This window comes from Micromesistius poutassou (genome assembly GCF_964030765.1).
Source record: "Micromesistius poutassou genome assembly, chromosome: 6".
Lineage (NCBI taxonomy): Eukaryota > Metazoa > Chordata > Actinopteri > Gadiformes > Gadidae > Micromesistius > Micromesistius poutassou.
In genome coordinates this window covers 2102957-2129927 of record NC_140276.1, presented here as the reverse complement: position 1 = coordinate 2129927, position 26971 = coordinate 2102957, and the positions used below count along the sequence as shown (strand labels likewise).

At 41.7% G+C, this 26971-nt stretch overlaps 1 protein-coding gene across 1 annotated transcript; it reads left to right on the top strand.

Moving 5' to 3' along the window:
• Positions 1-1588: 1588 nt before the first annotated feature.
• On the top strand, positions 1589-26963 carry LOC311344734 (cadherin-related tumor suppressor-like; the record flags this gene model as incomplete). The annotated part of the gene is made up of 15 exons (XM_084469086.1): positions 1589-1785; positions 2296-2395; positions 2729-3646; positions 6505-6669; positions 7039-8244; positions 10551-10746; positions 10882-12062; positions 14039-14189; positions 14598-15454; positions 18335-18515; positions 18975-20074; positions 22556-22643; positions 22833-22958; positions 23721-23908; positions 25821-26963. The coding sequence occupies 15 exons, from the start codon at positions 1589-1591 to the stop codon at positions 26961-26963; spliced, it is 7797 nt and encodes a 2598-aa protein (XP_084325212.1).
• Between the last annotated feature and the right edge of the window lie 8 nt (positions 26964-26971).

Below are 26971 nucleotides of genomic sequence, written 5' to 3'. Positions count from 1 at the left end.
CGGAGGAGAAAGCCCAGACTGTTATTTGATGGAGCGGTTGCTATTCCCAGCTCTTATCTCCCTCCAAACTACGCAGATGTGGACGGCACTGGAACTTTACGCAGCACATATAATTATGATGCGTATTTAACCACTGGATCTAGAACAAGTGACTTTAAATTTGTCAACTCTTACAACGACAACACACTGCCTGCAGACCAGACCCTGAGGAAAAATCCAACAGACTTTGAAGAAGTGTTTGGAGACATCGATTCTTCTCCCGAGGTAAAAACAATAGATTACTGTGTCCACAAAGCAAATACTCTTTCACCTTCTCACCAATGCAGCAGATCTCCCTAATTCAGCTTCTGTTATACATCTATCACATTTCTATGAAATACTCTCATTGGGAAAGACACTTGGACAGTTGTCATTGGATCAGGCAATCTTTTTTTAAACAACACTGTGTTTGCAGGCTCACACAGTGATAAGTTTTTGTTTATGTTTCATATTTTCACTAGTTAATTGAGTATAAAGTTTAGGTATAAGATTTAGTTGCATTCATAATAAATGGGCTACATTATAGCATTTGTATGCATTTAATTTGCTTGGGAAACAATGCAGTTTGTTGCTGAAGTAGCAGTCATGGATGTAACAGGCCTTTCTTTCGTTCTTTCTCTGCTGCACTAAGCACAGCACCTTCAATTTTGTTAACTGAAAAAGTTAATAAAAAAGTCAACTTGTCGTTTGAAATGAACGTTTATCTCTTTTTGGGACAGATATATAAGTGGGGACTTTTGTGATGAAGTTTTGATGGTTCAAAAACACTTTTACTGTCATATCAAACATCCTTTCTATTTTCTATGCAATAGTTTGTGTTTTTCATCCCCCTATAATTTCTCTTTCCCAAGTCCTTGAACCAAAGACCCTCTTTGTTGTAATGTACGGAGGCTTCATCATCTACTCGACTTTATTGTGTCACTTTGCTGCTCAAACCACTGTGTTCCTGCTACACTATGTGGTGGACTGACTGAAGGGTTGAAAAGTCTGCATGCTGAGCTCTGTCTGATGGATCTCTGTTACTACTCACATACTGCATGAAATGTCGCTGTCCATGGTGCTGGAATGGCTTTGGGTTGTCTATGCCAACGGGAACGACATCATGAATGCAATATTAGCCACTCATAATTGATATGATGGAACGCATGTTTCATCAGGTAGAATTTGTCAAATCTTCATTCCATATGGTGCACATATGCAATTTATTGTTTAACTTCGTCAGAAGATGAAACAAAAAGCACAAGTGAATAGAATAGCATTTGGTTTTACGTGAGTTATAACCACTATTACAGTGTTATACTTCGTGATGACTCAAGGTGTCGCTATGTACCTGCAATAGATTCCAACGTAATATAATCGTCAGCCTATCACCCCTCCACCTCTTGACGAGAGCAGAAACCAGACAAACACGGGTATGCGTTTAAAAGCGTAGCGTAGGGCTACCAAGAGGAGATTGTCTTTCTGTTCCTTCGATAAAATCCATTCATTTTGTTGGTTGTAGGAAATACTGAAACTATTCTTTCTATCGTAAATTACTCTGGATACCAGGATGGAAAACCACAGGATCTTTCCTTTTGTGTTTTTATTGTCTGCACTGCGTTACGTTCATGGCGACCTGAGCTATTCGGTTCAAGAGGAGATGAAGCGCGGATCCGTTATCGGAAATTTCGCCAAGGACCTGGGACTTACATTGGACATATTATCTGCTAGGAAGGCTCGTATTGAAACAGAGGAAAACGAACGGAGGTATTGTGACGTGAATCTAAGAAGCGGAGAGCTCATTGTTTCAGAGAGAATCGACAGAGAGGAACAATGCGGACAAACACCGTCGTGTGTTCTCAAATTCGAGCTCCTTTTGGAATCTCCCTTAGAATTACACCGCGTATCATTACAGATACAAGACATAAATGACAATGCACCGAGTTTCACGGCGGAAAAAATAAAGCTGGAAATTAGTGAATTGGCTGTCAAAGGAGCTCGGTATCGCGTTAATGCGGCACATGATGAAGATATAGGCCAAAACGGTGTTCAGAGTTATAGTCTTCAACGCAATGAACACTTTGTGTTCAATGTACAAACTACAAGCGCCGGTACAAAATATGGCGAATTGGTTTTAGAAAAAGAGTTGGACAGAGAAGAGCAGAAGGAAATTAAATTGTCCCTTTTAGCCCTGGACGGTGGTTCTCCTCGGAGATCAGGCACAGTAGTCATACACGTCACTGTGTTGGACGCTAATGATAACGCCCCAGTGTTTAGTCAGGCCGTGTATGAGGCCAGTCTGCCTGAAAACGCCCCGCTGAAGACCCGTGTGGTGACTGTCAGCGCTGCGGACGCAGACGAGGGTGTTAATGGAGAAGTAACATATGAACTAGGCCGGCTATCTGATAAGTCACGAAAACTGTTTTCACTCGATGAACATACTGGAGAAATATTTGTTGCAGGTGATATAGACTTCGAGGAGGGAACAAAATATGAGATTATTGTTCAAGCAATAGATGGATTCGGTATTTCCTCAGACTCTCAAGTCCTTATAAGTATTACAGATGTTAATGACAATGCCCCTGTCATAGCCATGAAATCCTTAACCAATCCTGTACCTGAGAATGTGTATCCTGGTACAGAGGTGGGCCTTATTAACGTGCAGGATAGAGATTCAGAGAAAAACAGAAATGTAAGGTGTTCTCTACAGCAACATGTTCCTTTTAAACTCATCCCTTCAATTAAAAACTATTATTCTTTGGTAACAACAGAGAAACTAGACAGGGAACTAGTGTCTGAATACAACATTACAATATCCGCCACCGATGAGGGCTCTCCTCCTCTGTCGTCAGTCAAAGTTGTTCACATCTCAATAGCTGACGTCAACGACAACCCACCTGTGTTTGAGGAACAGTCGTATAGCAGCTATGTCCCTGAGAACAACAAACCAGGCCACAGCCTGTGTTCTGTTAAGGCCCATGACCCAGACTGGAGACAAAACGGTACAGTGATCTATTCTCTTTTACCTGGTGAAGTCAATGGTGCTCCAGTCTCCTCTTATTTAACTGTTAATGGAGACACCGGAGTGATCCAAAGTGTCAGGTCGTTTGATTATGAACAGTTTAGGAGCTTTAAAGTCTATGTCATGGCACGCGACAACGGCTCTCCTCCACTCAGCAGCAATGTGACTGTGAGCGTCTTCATAACGGATGTAAATGACAACACTCCTCAGATACTTTACCCTGCCCCAGAGGGAAACTCCTTCATGACTGAACTGGTACCCAAAGCTGCACAAGGAGGTTCTCTGGTTTCCAAGGTGATAGCAGTTGATGGGGACTCTGGACAGAACGCCTGGCTGTCCTATCAGATCATTAAGTCCACTGATCCGGGACTTTTCAAAATCGATCTGCACAGTGGGGAGATCAGGACCCAGCGAGACATTTCTGATTCTGACAACATGAAACAGAACATTGTAGTCGCTGTAAAGGATAACGGACAGCCCTCCCTCTCTGCTACATGTTCAATGTTTTTACTGATTTCTGATAACTTGGCTGAAGTACCAGAACTGAAGGACATGGCTTATGAAGATAGCAATTCTAAATTAACATCCTATCTGATCATTGCACTGGTATCCGTCTCCACCTTTTTCCTGACTTTCATTATTATCATTCTTGGATTGAGGTTTTGTCGGAGGAGAAAGCCCAGACTGTTGTTTGATGGAGCGGTTGCTATTCCCAGCTCTTATCTCCCTCCAAACTATGCAGATGTGGACGGCACTGGAACTTTACGCAGCACATACAATTATGATGCGTATTTAACCACTGGATCTAGAACAAGTGACTTTAAATTTGTCACGTCTTACAATGACAACACACTGCCTGCAGACCAGACCCTGAGAAAAAATCCTACAGACTTTGAAGAAGTGTTTGGTGACCTTGATGTTTCCCCTGAGGTAGGCATTTTAGCTGAACAAATTGTGATTTAAAACGTATTTTTCCATTGAGAAATATATTGTATGGCTCTCGTATTTAATACATCATACTTCATGTTATGTCTGTCTAAAAATTCTTCTTTAAATGTTTGTTCAACCTTCACACTCCATTGTGTTCTGTTTGCACTAGTGTTAGGTCTCATGTCATGAGATGTGCAGAATCATCAAGGCTGAGCAAAATAAAAAGCTCTCTTATACTTTGATAACTTTATATGGCCCATAACATGAAATTACTGAATGTTAATGCATTAATTTATTATAGTGTTTAATATTGTGAATATTCAAAATATTCTGCACATACATGTCTGTAAATCATCAATTATTAGTTCATATTTCACATGTGATACAAGCATCAAATAAGGAAGGATCTAAATTTAAAGGGTGTGTGTGTGTGGTCCAGTAGGGCTGTGAAAATTGCTCAAAAATGAATATTCCGAATATTCCTTCTAAAGATAACACATATATTCGAACTATTCGAATATCTATATTTGCGCATTATGTCAATGACGCGCATTACGTCTATAACAGGACAAACTAATACAACGAGACATAACTTCTTGTATAGGTCGTTTATTTAAGTTTAAACATATTTGACAACATATTATCTACACAAAAATAAGTAAATGAACTAATGGCCGAGACCGCAGACCTCGCTCTCGCTCACTCGCTCTCTTTCTCTCTCTATCTCTCTTCCCTCACTCTCTCTGGGCATACGGGTTTAAATAAACAACAACAATAAACATATGCTGAGTGCTGATCAAGAGTTTTGTGCAAGCAATTTAAGGTCCCGACTCTTGTCCCAAATATGGCAGGCTTCATTCAGTGATTGAAACAAATATAACATTAATTGAAGTGCAGTGCGCCCACTCGCAAAGCAGACGGGTGTGTGTTTTTCCACATTCGAATATTAATTTTCACCTTCGAATGTCTGTTTTTAAAAACTATTAGAATATATATTAAAATTTAGAATATTCGTTGACAGCCCTATGGTCCAGGGGTGATGGTCACAGATCTGGATGTTCATATAATCATTTTAACACTTTTATCTTTTCCTTGCCGTCTCGTTGCTTTTATATCTAGTTTAAGTTAATCTACCTTTACACCTACTTGTCTTTCTTCCTCGTCATCACCACTGACCGTGATATTTTGAATGTAGACGATTAGAAATGTCCATCTCCTGCTCTCTATGGGTTTTCTGTCTTCTCAGAGCATCTTTGTATGTGTTTCCCAGCATCACAGTATATCTACTACACTCTGTAGAGGAGTGACGTGAAAATGTGGTTGTACAGTCTGCAAATGTCTGATGCTTTTGGTCCTGCTTCTACTGCCCTATTCCTAGCTGTATCTCTGTCCATGGTGCTGGAGAGTTTATATAGAGTTGTACACCGTCTTAACTCCATCAAGAAAATACAGTTCAATTTCATATTTTCTAAATGGGTTGATTAGGGTTTATTTGAATTACTTAACTAGTCCCTACATATGGTGTGCAAATGGGGTGATGTAATATTGACCTAATTCAAAGTCCTTTTAAGGAAAAAGTAGACGGCACTACTGAATAGATGAATATTGGCTTATTTGGTGTTCCACGACCACGAGTTATGAGTTATAGCCCCTCTCAATGTGTTATACACCCTGATGACTCAAGAGGTCGCTATGCACTTGCAATAGAGTAGTCCTGCAACATGATATAAGAGTCAGCCGTTCCACCTCGTGACGAGAGCAGTACAAAGCCGAGATTCGTAGAAAAGCATTAGGCTATCAAAGGCCGATGGTCTTTCTACGTATTTCATCAATTCAATATAGACCTGAACCTATCGTCTATATTGTCTATTACTTGGATAACAAGGATGGAATATTACGGGATGGGTCTTTGTGTGTTTTTATTGTTATTACTTGTGCTGCATTACGTTCATGGCGACCTGAGCTATTCGGTTCAAGAGGAGATGAAGCGTGGATCTGTTATAGGGAATATCGCCAAGGACCTGGGACTTACATTGGACATATTATCTGCTAGGAAGGCTCGCATTGAAACAGAGGAAAACGAACGGAGGTATTGTGACGTGAATCTAAGAAGCGGAGAGCTCATTGTTTCAGAGAGAATCGACAGAGAGGAACAATGCGGAGAAACACCTTTGTGTGTTCTTAAATTCGAGCTCCTTTTAGAATCTCCCTTAGAATTATACCGTGTATCACTACAGATACAAGACATAAATGATAATGCACCGAGTTTCCCCACTGATAAAATCAAGCTGGAAATTAGTGAATTGGCTGACAAAGGAGCTCGGTATCGCATAAACGCGGCTCATGATGAAGATACAGGCCAAAACGGTGTTCAGAGTTATAGTCTTCAACGGAATGACCACTTTGTCTTCAATATACAAACGTCAAGTGATGGGACTAAATATGGCGATTTAGTTTTAGAAAAGGAGTTAGACAAAGAGGAGCAGAAGGATCTCAAATTATTACTTTCGGCCCTGGATGGTGGTTCTCCTCAGAGATCAGGCACATTAGTCATAGACGTCACTGTTTTGGACGCTAATGATAACGCCCCAGTGTTTAGTCAGGCCGTGTATGAGGCCAGTCTGCCTGAAAACGCCCCGCTGAAGACCCGTGTGGTGACCGTCAGCGCTGCGGACGCAGACGAGGGCGTTAATGGAGAAGTAACATATGAACTAGGCCGGATATCTGATAAGTCACGAAAGCTGTTTTCACTTGATCAACAGACTGGAGAAATATTTGTCGCAGGTGATATAGACTTTGAGGAGGGATCAAAATATGAGGTGATTGTTCAGGCAAAAGATGGATTTGGTCTTTCTACAGACGCTAAAGTTATTATAAGAATAACAGATGTTAATGACAATGCCCCTGTTATAGCCTTGAAATCAGTAACAAATCCAGTACCTGAGAACGTGTCACCTGGTACTGAGGTGGGCCTTATTAACGTGCAGGATAGAGATTCAGAGAAGAACCGAAGGGTTAGGTGTTCCCTTCAACAACTTGTTCCTTTTAAACTTATTTCATCAATTAAGAACTATTATTCTTTGGTAACAACAGAGAAACTAGACAGGGAACTAGTGTCTGAATACAACATTACAATATCCGCCACCGATGAGGGCTCTCCTCCTCTGTCGTCAGTCAAAGTTGTTCACATCTCAATAGCTGACGTCAACGACAACCCACCTGTGTTTGAGGAACAGTCGTATAGCAGCTATGTCCCTGAGAACAACAAACCGGGCCACAGCCTGTGTTCAGTTAAGGCCCATGACCCAGACTGGAGACAAAACGGTACAGTGATCTATTCTCTTTTACCTGGAGAAGTAAACGGTGCTCCAGTCTCCTCTTATCTATCTGTTAACGGAGACACTGGAGTGATCCAAAGTGTCAGGTCATTTGATTATGAACAGTTTAGGAGCTTTAAAGTCTATGTCATGGCACGCGACAACGGCTCTCCTCCACTCAGCAGCAACGTGACTGTGAGTGTCTTCATAATGGATGTAAATGATAACACTCCTCAGATACTTTACCCCGCCCCAGAGGGAAACTCCTTCATGACTGAACTGGTACCCAAAGCTGCACAAGGAGGTTCACTGGTTTCCAAGGTGATAGCAGTTGATGGGGACTCTGGACAGAACGCCTGGCTGTCCTATCAGATCATTAAGTCCACTGATCCGGGACTTTTCAAAATCGATCTGCACAGTGGGGAGATCAGGACCCAGCGAGACATTTCTGATTCTGACAACATGAAACAGAACATTGTAGTCGCTGTAAAGGATAACGGACAGCCCTCCCTCTCTGCTACATGTTCCATGTTTTTACTGATTTCTGATAACTTGGCTGAAGTACCAGAACTGAAGGACATGGCTTATGAAGATGGCAGTTCTAAATTAACATCCTATCTGATTATCGCACTGGTATCCGTCTCCACCTTTTTCCTGACTTTCATTATTATCATTCTGGGATTGAGGTTTTGTTGGAGGAGAAAGCCCAGACTGTTGTTTGATGGAGCGGTTGCTATTCCCAGCTCTTATCTCCCTCCAAACTACGCAGATGTGGACGGCACTGGAACTTTACGCAGCACATACAATTATGATGCGTATTTAACCACTGGATCTAGAACAAGTGACTTTAAATTTGCCACGTCTTACAATGACAACACACTGCCTGCAGACCAGACCCTGAGGAAAAATCCAACAGACTTTGAAGAAGTGTTTGGAGACCTTGATGTTTCCCCTGAGGTAGGCATTTTAGCCAAAAAAATTGTCATTCGTCACGTTGTTTAAATTAGGAAAAATATTGTAAGCCTCTCGTATTTAATACATTGTACTTCATGTTAGGTCTATCCGAAAAATTGTTTGGTCATCGTTTGATTTAGTTTCAAAATGGCTTCTACACATGTTTTTAAAATCTTTACTCTCATTGTATTCTGTTTGTTAGCCTTAGTTGCACCAGGGTGAGGGTGAGCCTCATATAATGAGTTGTGCAGAAACATTAAAGCCGTGCCAATTGAAAAAAATTACTGCACTAAGCAAAAGGCGGAAATAATGTCAATAGATTAACAATTTGAATGACTGATTGATGTAAAGTTGAGTTTATGTTGTTCTGTATTTCATACACCTTAAAAGTAGATTATCGAAGTGCTGTGCTGTTGAGGTTGTTACCAGTTGATGGATGTTGATCTTTACTGACTAATTGTGTGTGAGTGTGAGTGAGTGAGTGAGTGAGTGAGTGAGTGAGTGAGTGAGTGAGTGAGTGAGTGTGTGTGTTCCAGGGATGAGGGTCACAGATCTGAATGCGAATACATTCATAACTGTGTGTATCACTTAAACACTTGTATCTTTTAAATCCTGTCTCCTTGCTCTGTCATCTACATTAAGTTATTATAACTTCAGGCGTGCTCGTCTTTTTCCCTAGTTCATCACCACTATTCCTGATATTTTGAATGCAGCCTCTTAGAAGTGCCCATCTCCTCCTCTCCATAGGTTTCATGTACTCCAAAAGCATCTGTGTATGTTTCTTCCAGCATCACAGTACATTCTAATGCACTATGTGGAGGAGTGACTTGAAGGTGTGGTTGTACAGTCTGCAAATGTCTGATGCTTTTGGTCCTGCTTATACTGCTCTACTCCTAGCTATGTCTCTGTCCATGGTGCTGGAGAGTTTATATAGAGTTGTACACCGTCTTAACTCCTCCATCAAGAAAATACAGTTCAATTTCATATTTTTAAATGGGTTGATTAGGGTTAATTTGAATTAGTTTGTCAACAATTCCCTACATATGGCGTGCTGTGCATATGGGGGGAATTCATGTGTACCTAATGCAAAGTCCTTTAAAGAAATAAGTAGACGGCACCACTGAATAGAATATTGGCTTGTTTGGTGTTCCACGAGTTATGAGTTATAGCCCCTCTCAATGTGTTATACACCCTGATGACTCAAGAGGTCGCTATGCACTTGCAATAGAGTAGTCCTGCAACATGATATAAGAGTCAGCCGTTCCACCCACACCTCGTGACGAGAGCAGTACAAAGCCGAGATTCGTAGAAAAGCATTGGGCTATCAAAGCCCGATGGTCTTTTTACGTATTTCATCAATTCAATTTCCTTAGGGCTTTGTTAGAAAACCCGAACCTATGGTATCTATATTGTCTATTACTCGAATAACAAGGATGGAATATTGCGGGATGGGTCTTCGTGTGTTTTTATTTTTATTACTTGTGCAACATTACGTTCATGGCGACCTGAGCTATTCGGTTCAAGAGGAGATGAAGCGTGGATCTGTTATTGGGAATATCGCCAAGGATCTGGGACTTACATTGGACATATTATCTGCAAGGAAGGCTCGTATTGAAACAGAGGAAAACGAACGGAGGTATTGTGATGTCAATCTTCAGAGCGGAGAGCTCATTGTTTCAGAGAGAATCGACAGAGAGGAACAATGCGGGGAAAAGCCGTCGTGTGTTCTTAAATTCGAGCTGCTTTTGGAATCTCCATTAGAATTACACCGCGTATCACTACAGATACAAGACATCAACGACAATTCGCCGACTTTCCCGACGGATATTATCAAGCTGGAAATCAGAGAATCTGCTGACAAAGGAGCTCGATATAGAGTGGATGCGGCTCACGATGAAGATATAGGCCAAAACGGTGTTCAGAGTTACGCTCTGCAAAGGAATAACAATTTTGTTTTAAATGTACAAACTACAAGTGCTGGCAGTAAATATGGAGAATTGATTCTCGATAAGGAGTTAGACAGAGAGGAGCAGCAGGATATTAAATTATTCCTCACAGCTCTGGATGGAGGTTCTCCTCAGAGATCAGGCACAGTAGTCATAGACGTCACTGTGTTGGACGCTAATGATAACGCCCCAGTGTTTAGTCAGGCCGTTTATGAAGCCAGTCTGCCTGAAAACGCTGCGTTAAAAACCCTTGTGATGACCGTAAGCGCAACAGACGCGGACGAGGGCGTTAATGGTGACGTCACATACGGACTGAGCCGGTTATCTGATAAAACACGTAAATTGTTTACACTTGATCGACAGACTGGGGAGATATTTGTCGCTGGTGACATAGACTTTGAAGAGGGATCAAAATATGAAATATTTGTGCAGGCAAAAGATGGATATGGTCTTTCTTCTGATACTAAAGTAATCATAAGTATAACTGATGTCAATGACAACACCCCAGTTATATCGCTGAAGTCATCGACCAATCCCGTACCTGAGAACGTGTCACCTGGTACGGAGGTGGGCCTTATTAACGTGCAGGATAGAGATTCAGAGAAAAACCGGAAGGTTATGTGTTCTCTTCAGCAACATGTTCCTTTTAAACTTATTCCTTCAATTAAAAACTATTATTCTTTGGTAACAACAGATACACTAGACAGGGAACTAGTGTCTGAATACAACATTACAATATCCGCTACCGATGAGGGCTCTCCTCCTCTGTCGTCTGTCAAAGTTGTTCACATCTCAATAGCTGACGTCAACGACAACCCTCCTGTGTTTGAGGAACAGTCGTATAGCAGCTATGTCCCTGAGAACAACAAACCGGGCCACAGCCTATGTTCTGTTAAGGCCCAGGACCCAGACTGGAGACAAAACGGTACAGTGATCTATTCTCTTTTACCTGGAGAAGTCAACGGTGCTCCAGTCTCCTCTTATCTATCTGTTAATGGAGACACCGGAGTAATCCAAAGTGTCAGGTCGTTTGATTATGAACAGTTTAGGAGCTTTAAAGTCTATGTAATGGCACGAGACAACGGTTCTCCTCCGCTCAGCAGCAACGTGACTGTGAGTGTCTTCATAACAGATGTAAATGACAACACTCCTCAGATACTTTACCCCGCCCCAGAGGGAAACTCCTTCATGACTGAACTGGTACCCAAAGCTGCACAAGGAGGTTCTCTGGTTTCCAAGGTGATAGCAGTTGATGGGGACTCTGGACAGAACGCCTGGCTGTCCTATCAGATCATTAAGTCCACTGATCCGGGACTTTTCAAAATCGATCTGCACAGTGGGGAGATCAGGACCCAGCGAGACATTTCTGATTCTGACAACATGAAACAGAACATTGTAGTCGCTGTAAAGGATAACGGACAGCCCTCCCTCTCTGCTACATGTTCCATGTTTTTACTGATTTCTGATAACTTGGCTGAAGTACCAGAACTGAAGGACATGGCTTATGAAGACAGCAGTTCTAAATTAACGTCTTATCTGGTCATCGCGCTGGTATCCGTCTCCACCTTTTTCCTGACTTTCATTATTATCATTCTGGGATTGAGGTTTTGTCGGAGGAGAAAGCCCAGACTGTTATTTGATGGAGCGGTTGCTATTCCCAGCTCTTATCTCCCTCCAAACTACGCAGATGTGGACGGCACTGGAACTTTACGCAGCACATATAATTATGATGCATATTTAACCACTGGATCTAGAACAAGTGACTTTAAATTTGTCACGTCTTACAACGACAACACACTGCCTGCAGACCAGACCCTGAGGAAAAATCCAACAGACTTTGAAGAAGTGTTTGGAGACATCGATTCTTCTCCCGAGGTAAAAACAATAGATTACTGTGTCCACAAAGCAAATACTCTTTCACCTTCTCACCAATGCAGCAGATCTCTCTAATTCAGCTTCTGTTATACATCTATCACATTTCTATATAATACTCTCATTGTGAAAGACACTTGGACAGTCGTCATTGGATCAGGCAATTTTTTTTTAAACAACACTGTGTTTGCAGGCTTACACGGTGATACGTTTTTGTTTCTATGTTTCATATTTTCACTATTTAATTTAGTATAAAGTTTAGGGTAAGTTTTAGTTGCATTCCTAATAAATGGGCTACATTATAGCATTTGTATGCATTTAATTTGCTTGGGAAACAATGTAGTTTGTTGCTGAAGTAGCAGTCATGGATGTAACAGGCCTTTATTTCGTTCTTTCTCTGCTGCACTAAGCACAGCACCTTCAATTTTGTTAACTGAAAAAGTTAATAAAAAAGTTAACTTGTCGTTTGAAATTAACGTTTATCTCTTTTTGGGACAGATATATAAGTGGGGGCTTAGGTGATGAAGTTTTGATGGTTCAATGTATCAAAAGAAACACTTTTACTGTCACATCACACATCCTTTCTATTTTCTATGCAATAGTTTGTGTTATTCATCCCCCTATAATTTCTCTTTCCCAAGTCCTTGAACCAAAGTCCCCCTTTGTTGTAATGTACGGAGGCTTCATCATCTACTCGAGTTTATTGCGTCACTTTGCTGCTCAAACCACTGTGTTCCTGCTACACTATGTGGTGGACTGACTGAGGGGTTGAAAAGTCTGCATGCTGAGCTCTGTCTGATGGATCTCTGTTACTACTGACATACTGCATGAAATGTCGCTGTCCATGGTGCTGGAATGGCTTTGGGTTGTCTATGCCAACGGGAACGACATCATGAATGCAATATTAGCCACTCATAATTGATATGATGGAACACATGTTTCATCAGGTAGAATTTGTCAAATCTTCATTCCATATGGTGCACATATGATGTAATTTATTGTTTAACTTTGTCAGAAGATTAAACAAAAAGCACAAGTGAATAGAATAGCGTTTGGTGTTACGTGAGTTATGACCACTATTACAGTGTTATACTTCGTGATGACTCAAGGTGTCGCTATGCACCTGCAATAGATTCCAACGTAATATAATCGTCAGCCTATCCACCCACCACCTCTTGACGAGAGCATAAGCCAGACAAACACGGGTATCCGTTTAAAAGCGGAGGGGTATCAGGAGCCGATTGTCTTTCCGTTTCTTCGATAAAATCCATTCATTTTATTGGTTGTAGGAAATACTGGACCTTTTGATCCTATCGTAAATTACTCTGGATACCAGGATGGAAAACCACAGGATCTTTCCTTTTGTGTTTTTATTGTCTGCACTGCATTACGTTCATGGCGACCTGAGCTATTCGGTTCAAGAGGAGATGAAGCGTGGATCTGTTATCGGGAATATCGCCAAGGACCTGGGACTTACATTGGACATATTATCTGCTAGGAAGGCTCGCATTGAAACAGAGGAAAACGAAAGGAAGTATTGTGACGTGAATCTAAGAAGCGGAGAGCTCATTGTTTCAGAGAGAATCGACAGAGAGGAACAATGCGGACAAACACCGTCGTGTGTTCTCAAATTCGAGCTCCTTTTGGAATCTCCCTTAGAATTACACCGCGTATCATTACAGATACAAGACATAAATGACAATGCACCGAGTTTCACGGCGGAAAAAATAAAGCTGGAAATTAGTGAATCTGCTGACAAAGGAGCTCGGTATCGCGTTAATGCGGCACATGATGAAGATATAGGCCAAAACGGTGTTCAGAGTTATAGTCTTCAACGCAATGAACACTTTGTGTTCAATGTACAAACTACAAGCGCCGGTACAAAATATGGCGAATTGGTTTTAGAAAAAGAGTTGGACAGAGAAGAGCAGAAGGAAATTAAATTGTCCCTTTTAGCCCTGGACGGTGGTTCTCCTCAGAGATCAGGCACAGTAGTCATACACGTCACTGTGTTGGACGCTAATGATAACGCCCCAGTGTTTAGTCAGGCCGTGTATGAGGCCAGTCTGCCTGAAAACGCCCCGCTGAAGACTCGTGTGGTGACTGTCAGCGCTGCGGACGCAGACGAGGGTGTTAATGGAGAAGTAACATATGAACTAGGCCGGCTATCTGATAAGTCACGAAAACTGTTTTCACTCGATGAACATACTGGAGAAATATTTGTTGCAGGTGATATAGACTTCGAGGAGGGAACAAAACATGAGATTATTGTTCAAGCAATAGATGGATTCGGTATTTCCTCAGACTCTCAAGTCCTTATAAGTATTACAGATGTTAATGACAATGCCCCTGTCATAGCCATGAAATCCTTAACCAATCCTGTACCCGAGAATGTGTATCCTGGTACAGAGGTGGGCCTTATTAACGTGCAGGATAGAGATTCAGAGAAAAATAGAAATGTAAGGTGTTCTCTACAGCAACATGTTCCTTTTAAACTTATCCCTTCAATTAAAAACTATTATTCTTTGGTATCAACAGAGAAACTAGACAGGGAACTAGTGTCTGAATACAACATTACAATATCCGCCACCGATGAGGGCTCTCCTCCTCTGACGTCAGTCAAAGTTGTTCACATCTCAATAGCTGACGTCAACGACAACCCACCTGTGTTTGAGGAACAGTCGTATAGCAGCTATGTCCCTGAGAACAACAAACCGGGCCACAGCCTGTGTTCTGTTAAGGCCCATGACCCAGACTGGAGACAAAACGGTACAGTGATCTATTCTCTTTTACCTGGTGAAGTCAACGGTGCTCCAGTCTCCTCTTATCTATCTGTTAACGGAGACACTGGAGTGATCCAAAGTGTCAGGTCGTTTGATTATGAACAGTTTAGGAGCTTTAAAGTCTATGTCATGGCACGAGACAACGGTTCTCCTCCACTCAGCAGCAATGTGACTGTGAGTGTCTTCATAACGGATGTAAATGACAACTCTCCTCAGATACTTTACCCCGCCCCAGAGGGAAACTCCTTCATGACTGAACTGGTACCCAAAGCTGCACAAGGAGGTTCTCTGGTTTCCAAGGTGATAGCAGTTGATGGGGACTCTGGACAGAACGCCTGGCTGTCCTATCAGATCATTAAGTCCACTGATCCGGGACTTTTCAAAATCGATCTGCACAGTGGGGAGATCAGGACCCAGCGAGACATTTCTGATTCTGAAAACATGAAACAGAACATTGTAGTCGCTGTAAAGGATAACGGACAGCCCTCCCTCTCTGCTACATGTTCCATGTTTTTACTGATTTCTGATAACTTGGCTGAAGTACCAGAACTGAAGGACATGGCTTATGAAGATAGCAATTCTAAATTAACATCCTATCTGATCATTGCACTGGTATCCGTCTCCACCTTTTTCCTGACTTTCATTATTATCATTCTTGGATTGAGGTTTTGTCGGAGGAGAAAGCCCAGACTGTTATTTGATGGAGCCGTTGCTATTCCCAGCTCTTATCTCCCTCCAAACTACGCAGATGTGGACGGCACTGGAACTTTACGCAGCACATACAATTATGATGCGTATTTAACCACTGGATCTAGAACAAGTGACTTTAAATTTGCCACGTCTTACAATGACAACACACTGCCTGCAGACCAGACCCTGAGAAAAAATCCTACAGACTTTGAAGAAGTGTTTGGAGACCTTGATGTTTCCCCTGAGGTAGGCATTTTAGCTGAACAAATTGTGATTTAAAACGTATTTTTCCATTGAGTAATATATTGTAAGGCTCTCGTATTTAATACATCATACTTCATGTTATGTCTGTCTGAAAAATACTTCTATAAATGTCTGTTCAACCTTCACACTCCATTGTGTTCTGTTTGCACTAGTGGCACTAGTGTTAGGTCTCATGTCATGAGATGTGCAGAATCATCAAGGCTGAGCAAAATAAAAAGCTCTCTTATACTTTGATAACTTTATATGGCCCATAACATGAAATTACTGAATGTTAATGCATTCATTCATTATAGTGTTTAATATTGTGAATATTCAAAATATTCTGCACATACATGTCTGTAAATCATCAATTATTAGTTCATATTAGTTCTAAATGTAAAGGGTGGGTGTGTGTGTGTGTGTGTGTGTGTGTGTGGTCCAGTAGGGCTGTCAAAATTGCTAAAAAATGAATATTCCGAATATTCCTTCAAAAGATAACACATATATTCGAACTATTCGAATATCTATATTTGCGCATTATGTCAATGACGCGCATTGCGTCAATAACAGGACAGACTAATACAACGAGACATAACTACATGTATAGCTCGTTTATTTAAGTTTAAACATATTTGACAACATATTACCTACACAAAAATAAGTAAATGAACTAATGGCCAAGACCGCAGGCCTCGCTCTCGCTCGCTCTCTTTTTTTCTCTCTCTCTCTCGCTCCCCTCACTCTCTCTGCGCATACTGGTTTAAATAAACAACAACAATAAACAAATGCTGAGTGCTGATCAAGAGTTTTGTGCAAGCAATTTAAGGTCCAGACTCTTGTCCCAAATGTGGCAGGCTTCATTCAGTGATTGAAACAAATATAACATTAATTGAAGTGCAGTGCGCCCACTCGCAAAGCTGACAGCCGCACCGCGGCTGCCGCGGGTGTGTGTTTTTCCACATTCGAATATTAATTTTCACCTTCGAATGTCTGTTTTTAAAAACTATTCGAAGATATATTCGAATTTAGAATATTCGTTGACAGCCCTATGGTCCAGGGGTGATGGGCACAGATCTGGATGTTCATATAATCACTTTAACACTTTTATCTTTTCCTTGCCGTCTCGTTGCTTTTAAATCTAGTTTAAGTTAATCTACCTTTACACCTACTTGTCTTTCTTCCTAGTCATCACCACTGACCGTGATATTTTTAATGTAGACGATTAGAAATGTCCATCTCCTGCTCTCTATGGGTTTACTGTCTTCCCAGAGCATCTTTGTATGTGTCTCCCAGCATCACAGTACTCTCTGCTATACTATGTGGAGGAGTGACTTGAAAGTGTGGTTGTAAAGTCTGCAAATGTCTGATGCTTTTGGTCCTGCTTATACTGCCCTATTCCTAGCTATGTCTCTGTCCGTGGTGCTGGAGAGTTTATATAGAGTTGTACACCGTCTTAACTCCTTCATCAAGAAAATACAGTTCAATTTCATATTTTCTAAACGGGTTGATTAGGGTTCATTTGAATTACTTAACTATTCCCTACATATGGTGTGCAAATGGGGTGATGTAATGTTGACCTAATGCAAAGTCCTTTCAAGGGAAAAAGTAGACGGCACCACTGAATAGAATATTGGCTTGTTTGGTGTTCCACGAGTTATGAGTTATAGCCCCTATCAATGTGTTATACACACTGATGACTCAAGAGGTCGCTATGCACTTGCAATAGAGTAGTCCTGCAACATGATATAAGAGTCAGCCGTTCCACCCACACCGAGTGACGAGAGCAGTACAAAGCCGAGATTCGTAGAAAAGCATTAGGCTATCAAAGGCCGATGGTCTTTCTACGTATTTCATCAATTCAATATAGACCTAAACCTATCGTCTATATTGTCTATTACTTGGATAACAAGGATGGAATATTGCGGGATGGGTCTTCGTGTGTTTTTATTTTTATTACTTGTGCTGCATTACGTTCATGGCGACCTGAGCTATTCGGTTCAAGAGGAGAGGAAGCGTGGATCTGTTATTGGGAATATCGCCAAGGACCTGGGACTTACATTGGACGTATTATCTGCTAGGAAGGCTCGCATTGAAACAGAGGAAAACGCAAGGAGGTATTGTGACGTGAATCTAAGAAGCGGAGAGCTCATTGTTTCAGAGAGAATCGACAGAGAGGAACAATGCGGAGAAAAACCGTCGTGTGTTCTTACATTCGAGCTCATTTTGGAATCCCCCTTAGAATTACACCGCGTATCACTACAAATACAAGACATCAACGACAATGCACCGAGTTTCCCGACCGATAAAATCAAGCTGGAAATTAGTGAATCTGCTGTCAAAGGAGCTCGGTATCGCGTTAATACGGCCCATGATGAAGATATAGGCCAACACGGGGTTCAGAGTTACACTCTTAAACGGAATGACCACTTTGTGTTTAATATACAAACGTCAAGTGATGGGACTAAATATGGCGAATTGATTTTAGAAAATGAGTTAGATAGAGAGGTGCAAAGGGATATCAAATTATTACTTTCGGCTCTGGATGGTGGTTCTCCTCAGAGATCAGGCACAGTAGCAATAGACGTCACTGTGTTGGACGCTAATGATAATGCCCCAGTGTTTAGTCAGGCCGTGTATGAGGCCAGTCTGCCTGAAAACGCCCCGCTGAAGACCTGTGTGGTCACTGTTAGCGCTGCGGACGCAGACGAGGGTGTTAACGGAGATGTAACATTTGAACTAGGTCGGATATCTGATAAGTCACGAAAACTGTTTTCACTCGATGAACATACTGGAGAAATATTTGTTGCAGGTGATATAGATTTTGAGGAGGGATCAAAATATGAGATTATTGTTCAGGCAAAAGATGGATTTGGTATTTCTTCAGACGCTAAGGTTATTATAAAAATTACTGATGTTAATGACAACGCCCCTGTCATAGCCTTGAAATCCTTAACCAATCCTTTACCGGAGAATGTGTCACCTGGTACAGAGGTTGGCCTTGTTAACGTGCAGGATAGAGATTCGGAGAAAAACCGTAAGACTAGGTGTTCTCTTCAGCATCATGTTCCTTTTAAACTCATTCCTTCAATTAAAAACTATTATTCTTTGGTAACAACGGAGACACTAGACAGGGAACTAGTGTCTGAATACAACATTACAATATCCGCCACCGATGAGGGCTCTCCTCCTCTGTCGTCAGTCAAAGTTGTTCACATCTCAATAGCTGACGTCAACGACAACCCACCTGTGTTTGAGGAACAGTCGTATAGCAGCTATGTCCCTGAGAACAACAAACCGGGCCACAGCCTATGTTCTGTTAAGGCCCATGACCCAGACTGGAGACAAAACGGTACAGTGATCTATTCTCTTTTACCTGGTGAAGTCAACGGTGCTCCAGTCTCCTCTTATCTATCAGTTAACGGAGACACCGGAGTGATCCAAAGTGTCAGGTTGTTTGATTATGAACAGTTTAGGAGCTTTAAAGTCTATGTAATGGCACGAGACAACGGCTCTCCTCCGCTCAGCAGCAACGTGACTGTGAGTGTCTTCATAACGGATGTAAATGACAACACTCCTCAGATACTTTACCCCGCCCCAGAGGGAAACTCCTTCATGACTGAACTGGTACCCAAAGCTGCACAAGGAGGTTCTCTTGTTTCCAAGGTGATAGCAGTTGATGGGGACTCTGGACAGAACGCCTGGCTGTCCTATCAGATCATTAAGGCCACTGATCCGGGACTTTTCAAAATCGATCTGCACAGTGGGGAGATCAGGACCCAGCGAGACATTTCTGACTCTGACAACATGAAACAGAACATTGTAGTCGCTGTAAAGGATAATGGACAGCCCTCCCTCTCTGCTACATGTTCCATGTTTTTACTAATTTCTGATAACTTGGCTGAAGTACCAGAGCTGAAGGACATGGCTCATGAAGATGGCAGTTCTAAATTAACATCCTATCTGATTATAGCGCTGGTATCCGTCTCCACCTTTTTCCTTACTTTCATTATCATCATTCTGGGATTGAGGTTTTGTCGGAGGAGAAAGCCCAGACTGTTATTTGATGGAGCGGTTGCTATTCCCAGCTCTTATCTCCCTCCGAACTACGCCGATGTGGACGGCACTGGAACTTTACGCAGCACATATAATTACGATGCGTATTTAACCACTGGATCTAGAACAAGTGACTTTAAATTTGTCAACTCTTACAACGACAACACACTGCCTGCAGACCAGACCCTCAGAAAAAATCCAACAGACTTTGAAGAAGTTTTTGGAGAACTTGATGTTTCCCCTGAGGTAGGCGTTTTAGCTGAACAAATTGTCATTTAAAAAGTATGTTTTCATTAAGAAATATATTGTAAGGCTCTCGTAATTAATACATCATACTTCATGTTTTGTCCGTCTGAAAATTTGTTTACGTAACACCGTTCGTCATTTAAAAATGGCTGCTACAAACGTTTGTTCAATCTTCACACTCCATTGTGTTCTGTTTGCACAAGGGACACAACTGTTAGGTCTCATGTCATGAGTTGTGCAGAATCCTTAAGGCTGAGCCAAATTAAAAGCTCTGTTATACTTTGATAACTTTATATGGCCCACAACATGACAGTACTGAATGTTAATGCATTCATTCATTACTCTGTTTAATACAATGAATATGAAAAATATTCTGCACAGACATGTCTTTACATCATCAATTATTAATTCATATTTAAATCAAGTGCATTCTACATGAGATATGAGCATCATATAAGCAGGGATATAAATATAACAGGTTATTGTGGACTACACTTACCAAAAGGGTGACATATATGTTGACTTTATTGACTTGTTGAGTATCAAGTTTAGATTTGGGTTGGTTGTCTTTGCATTTAATTCAACTTCTAGAGGTACATAAGTGAAGGCCTTTGTTGTTCAGGTCAACGGTTGATAGATATGAATCTTTACAAACCGTCTCGTTGCTCTTATATCTAGTTTAAGTTATTATAACTTTACTCATACTTGTCGGTCTTCCTAGTTATCACCACTGGCCCCGATATTTTGAATGTAGACAATTATCCATCCATCTCCTGCGCTCCATGGATTTTCTGTACTCCCAGAACATCTTTGTATGTTGCTCCCAGCATCACAGTACTCTCTGCTATCCTATGTGGAGGAGTGACGTGAAGGTGTGGTTGTACAGTCTGCAAATGTCTGATGCTTTTGGTCCCGCTTCTACTGCCCTATTCCTAGCTGTGTCTCTGTCCATGGTGCTGGAGAGTTTATATAAAGTTGTACATCGTCTTAACTCCTTCATCAAGAAAATACAGTCCAATTACATATTTCTAAATGGGTTGATTAGGGTTCATTTGAATTACTTAACTATTCCCTACATATGGTGTGCAAATGGGGTGATGTAATGTTGACCTAATGCAAAGTGGTTTTAAGGAAAAAGTAGACGGCACCACTGAATAGAATATTGGCTTGTTTGGTGTTCCACGAGTTATGAGTTATAGCCCCTCTCAATGTGTTATACACCCTGATGACTCAAGAGGTCGCTATGCACTTGCAATAGAGTAGTCCTGCAACATGATATAAGAGTCAGCCGTTCCACCCGCCACCTCGGGCAGTACAAAGCCGAGATTCGTAGAAAAGCGGCTATCAAAGCCCGATGGTCTTTTTACATCAATTCAATTTTCTTAGGGCTTTGTTAGAAAACCCGAACCTATGGTATCTATATTGTCTATTACTCGAATGACAAGGATGGAATATTGCGGGATGGGCCTTCGTGTGTTTTTATTTTTATTACTTGTGCTGCATTACGTTCATGGCGACCTGAGCTATTCGGTTCAAGAGGAGATGAAGCGCGGATCCGTTATCGGAAATATCGCCAAGGATCTGGGACTTACATTGGACATATTATCTGCAAGGAAGGCTCGTATTGAAACAGAGGAAAACGAACGGAGGTATTGTGATGTCAATCTTCGGAGCGGAGAGCTCATTGTTTCAGAGAGAATCGACAGAGAGGAACAATGCGGGGAAAAGCCGTCGTGTGTTCTTAAATTCGAGCTGCTTTTGGAATCTCCATTAGAATTACACCGTGTATCACTACAGATACAAGACATAAACGACAATACACCGAGTTTCCCGACGGATATTATCAAGCTGGAAATCAGAGAATCTGCTGTCAAAGGAGCTCGGTATAGAGTGGATGCGGCTCATGATGAAGATATAGGCCAAAACGGTGTTCAGAGTTACGCTCTGCAAAGGAATAACAATTTTGTTTTAAATGTACAAACTACAAGTGCTGGCAGTAAATATGGAGAATTGATTCTCGATAAGGAGTTAGACAGAGAGGAGCAGCAGGATATTAAATTATTCCTCACGGCTCTGGATGGAGGTTCTCCTCAGAGATCAGGCACAGTAGTCATACACGTCATCGTGTTGGACGCTAATGATAACGCCCCAGTGTTTAGTCAGGCCGTTTATGAAGCCAGTCTGCCTGAAAACGCTGCGTTAAAAACCCTTGTGATGACCGTAAGCGCAACAGACGCGGACGAGGGCGTTAATGGTGACGTCACATATGGACTGAGCCGGTTATCTGATAAAACACGTAAATTGTTTACACTTGATCGACAGACTGGGGAGATATTTGTCGCTGGTGACATAGACTTTGAGGAGGGATCAAAATATGAAATATTTGTGCAGGCAAAAGATGGATATGGTCTTTCTTCTGATACTAAAGTAATCATAAGTATAACTGATGTTAATGACAATACCCCAGTTATATCGCTGAAGTCATTGACCAATCCCGTACCTGAGAACGTGTCACCTGGTACGGAGGTGGGCCTTATTAACGTGCAGGATAGAGATTCAGAGAAAAACCGTAAGGTTATGTGTTCTCTTCAGCAACATGTTCCTTTTAAACTTATTCCTTCAATTAAAAACTATTATTCTTTGGTAACAACAGATACACTAGACAGGGAACTAGTGTCTGAATACAACATTACAATTTCCGCTACCGATGAGGGCTCTCCTCCTCTGTCGTCTGTCAAAGTTGTTCACATCTCAATAGCTGACGTCAACGACAACCCACCTGTGTTTGAGGAACAGTCGTATAGCAGCTATGTCCCTGAGAACAACAAACCGGGCCACAGCCTGTGTTCTGTTAAGGCCCATGACCCAGACTGGAGGCAAAACGGTACAGTGATCTATTCTCTTTTACCTGGAGAAGTAAACGGTGCTCCAGTCTCCTCTTATCTATCAGTTAATGGAGACACCGGAGTGATCCAAAGTGTCAGGTCGTTTGATTATGAACAGTTTAGGACCTTTAAAGTCTATGTAATGGCACGAGACAACGGTTCTCCTCCGCTCAGCAGCAATGTGACTGTGAGTGTCTTCATAACGGATGTAAATGACAACACTCCTCAGATACTTTACCCCGCCCCAGAGGGAAACTCCTTCATGACTGAACTGGTACCCAAAGCTGCACAAGGAGGTTCTCTGGTTTCCAAGGTGATAGCAGTTGATGGGGACTCTGGACAGAACGCCTGGCTGTCCTATCAGATCATAAAGTCCACTGATCCGGGACTTTTCAAAATCGATCTGCACAGTGGGGAGATCAGGACCCAGCGAGACATTTCTGATTCTGACAACATGAAACAGAACATTGTAGTCGCTGTAAAGGATAACGGACAGCCCCCCCTCTCTGCTACATGTTCTATGTTTTTACTGATTTCTGATAACTTGGCTGAAGTACCAGAACTGAAGGACATGGCTTATGAAGACAGCAGTTCTAAATTAACATCTTATCTGGTCATCGCGCTGGTATCCGTCTCCACCTTTTTCCTGACTTTCATTATTATCATTCTGGGATTGAGGTTTTGTCGGAGGAGAAAGCCCAGACTGTTGTTTGATGGAGCGGTTGCTATTCCCAGCTCTTATCTCCCTCCAAACTACGCAGATGTGGACGGCACTGGAACTTTACGCAGCACATATAATTATGATGCATATTTAACCACTGGATCTAGAACAAGTGACTTTAAATTTGTCACGTCTTACAACGACAACACACTGCCTGCAGACCAGACCCTGAGAAAAAATCCAACAGACTTTGAAGAAGTGTTTGGAGACATCGATTCTTCTCCCGAGGTAAAAACAATAGATTACTGTGTCCACAAAGCAAATACTCTTTCACCTTCTCACCAATGCAGCGGATCTCCCTAATTCAGTTTCTGTTATACATCTATCACATTTCTATAAAATACTCTAAGTTTTTCTTTCTATCTTTCATATTTTCACTATTTAATTGAGTATAAAGTTTAGGTATAATATTTAGTTGCATTCATAATAAATGGGCTACATTATAGCATTTGTATGCATTTAATTTGCTTGAGAAACAATGTAGTTTGTTGCTGAAGTAGCAGTTATGGATGTAACAGGCCTTTCTTTCGTTCTTTCTCTGCTGCACTAAGCACAGCACCTTCAATTTCGTTAATTGAAAAAGTTAATAAAAAAGTTAACTTGTCGTTTGAAATTAACGTTTATCTCTTTTTGGGACAGATATATAAGTGGGGACTTAGGTGATGACGTTTTGATGGTTCAATGTATCAAAAAAACACTTTTACTGTCACATCAAACATCCTTTCTGTTTTCTATGCAATAGTTTGTGTTTTTCATCCCCCTAGAATTTCTCTTTCCCAAGTCCTTGAACCAAAGTCCCCCTTTGTTGTAATGTACGGAGGCTTCATCATCTACTCGACTTTATTGCATCACTTTGCTGCTCAAACCACTGTGTTCATGCTACACAATGTGGTGGACTGACTGAAGGGTTGAAAAGTGCATGCTGAGCTCTGTCTGATGGATCTCTGTTACTACTGACATACTGCATGAAATGTCGCTGTCCATGGTGCTGGAATGGCTTTGGGTTGTCTAAGCCAACAAGAAGGCTATCATGAATGCAATATTAGCCACTCATAATTGCAGGCGCTATGCACCTGCAATAGATTCCAACGTAACGTATTTCATCAGGTAGAATTTGTCAAATCTTCATTCCATATGGTGCACATATGATGTAATTTATTGTTTAACTTTGTCAGAAGATTAAATAAAAAAGCACAAGTGAATAGAATAGCGTTTGGTGTTACATGAGTTATAACCACTATTACAGTGTTATACTTCGTGATGACTCAAGGTGTCGCTATGCACCTGCAATAGATTCCAACGTAATATAATCGTCAGCCTATCCACCCACCACCTCTTGACGAGAGCATAAGCCAGACAAACACGGGTATTCGTTTAAAAGCGGAGGGGTATCAAGAGCCGATGGTCTTTCCGTTCCTTCGATAAAATCCATTCATTTTGTGAGTTGTATGAAATACCGAATCTATTGATCCTATCGTAAATTACTCTGGATACCAGAATGGAAAGCCACAGGATCTTTCCTTTTGTGTTTTTATTGTCTGCACTGCGTTACGTTCATGGCGACCTGAGCTATTCGCTTCAAGAGGAGATGAAGCGCGGATCTGTTATCGGGAATATCGCCAAGGACCTGGGACTTACATTGGACATATTATCTGCTAGGAAGGCTCGTATTGAAACAGAGGAAAACGAACGGAGGTATTGTGATATAAATCTTCGGAGCGGAGAGCTCACTGTTTCAGAGAGAATCGACAGAGAGGAACAATGCAGAGAAAAGCCGTCATGTGTTCTCAAATTCGAGCTCCTTTTGGAATCTCCATTGGAATTACACCGTGTATCACTACAGATACAAGACATAAACGACAATACACCGAGTTTCCCAACGGACATAATCAAGCTGGAAATTAGAGAATCTGCTATCAAAGGAGCTCGGTATCGCGTTAATGCGGCTCACGATCCAGATGTAGGCCAGAATGCTATACAAAGCTACACTCTTCAACGGAATAACCACTTTATTTTGAATTTACAAACTACAAGTGCCGGTAGTAAATATGGCGAATTGGTTTTAGAAAAGGAGTTAGACAGAGAGGAGCAGCAGCAAATACGATTATTGCTCACGGCTCTAGATGGTGGTTCTCCTCAGAGATCAGGCACAGTATTCATAGACGTCATTGTGTTGGACGCTAATGATAACGCCCCAGTGTTTAGTCAGGCCGTGTATGAGGCCAGTCTGCATGAAAACGCTCCGTTGAAAACCCACGTGATCACGGTCAGCGCTACTGACGCGGACGAGGGCGTTAATGGGGACGTTACATATGAACTGAGCCGAATGTCTGATCAATCACGAAACATGTTTTCACTTGATGGACAGACTGGGGAGATATTTGTTGCAGGGAACATCGACTTTGAAGAAGTATCAAAATATGAAATGTTTGTTGAGGCCAAAGATGGATACGGTCTTTCATCAGATTCAAAGGTGATTATAAGTATTACCGATATTAATGACAACGCCCCAGTCATAGTGTTGAAATCCTTGACCTCTCCAGTACCAGAGGACGTGCCACCTGGTACAGAAGTGGGCCTTATTAACGTGCAGGACAGAGATTCAGAGAAAAACAAACAGGTCCGCTGCTACATTCAACAAATAATTCCTTTCAAACTGATACCCTCAATTAAAAACTACTATTCTTTGGTGACCACGGATAAACTAGACCGTGAAGAAGTTACTGATTACAACATTACAATCACTGCTTCTGACAACGGTTCTCCACCGTTGTCATCTTTGAAAACGATTCAGATCTCTGTGGCCGATGTGAACGACAACCCACCTGTGTTTGAGGAACAGTCGTATAGCAGCTATGTCCCTGAGAACAACAAACCGGGCCACAGCCTGTGTTCTGTTAAGGCCCATGATGCAGACTGGAGACAGAACGGTACAGTGATCTATTCTCTTTTACCTGGTGAAGTCAACGGTGCTCCAGTCTCCTCTTATCTATCTGTTAATGGAGACACCGGAGTAATCCAAAGTGTCAGGTCATTTGATTATGAACAGTTTAGGAGCTTTAAAGTCTATCTAATGGCACGAGACAACGGCTCTCCTCCACTCAGCAGCAACGTGACTGTGAGTGTCTTCATAACGGATGTGAATGACAACACTCCTCAGATACTTTACCCCGCCCCAGAGGGAAACTCCTTCATGACTGAACTGGTACCCAAAGCTGCACAAGGAGGTTCTCTGGTTTCCAAGGTGATAGCAGTTGATGGGGACTCTGGACAGAACGCATAGCTGTCCTA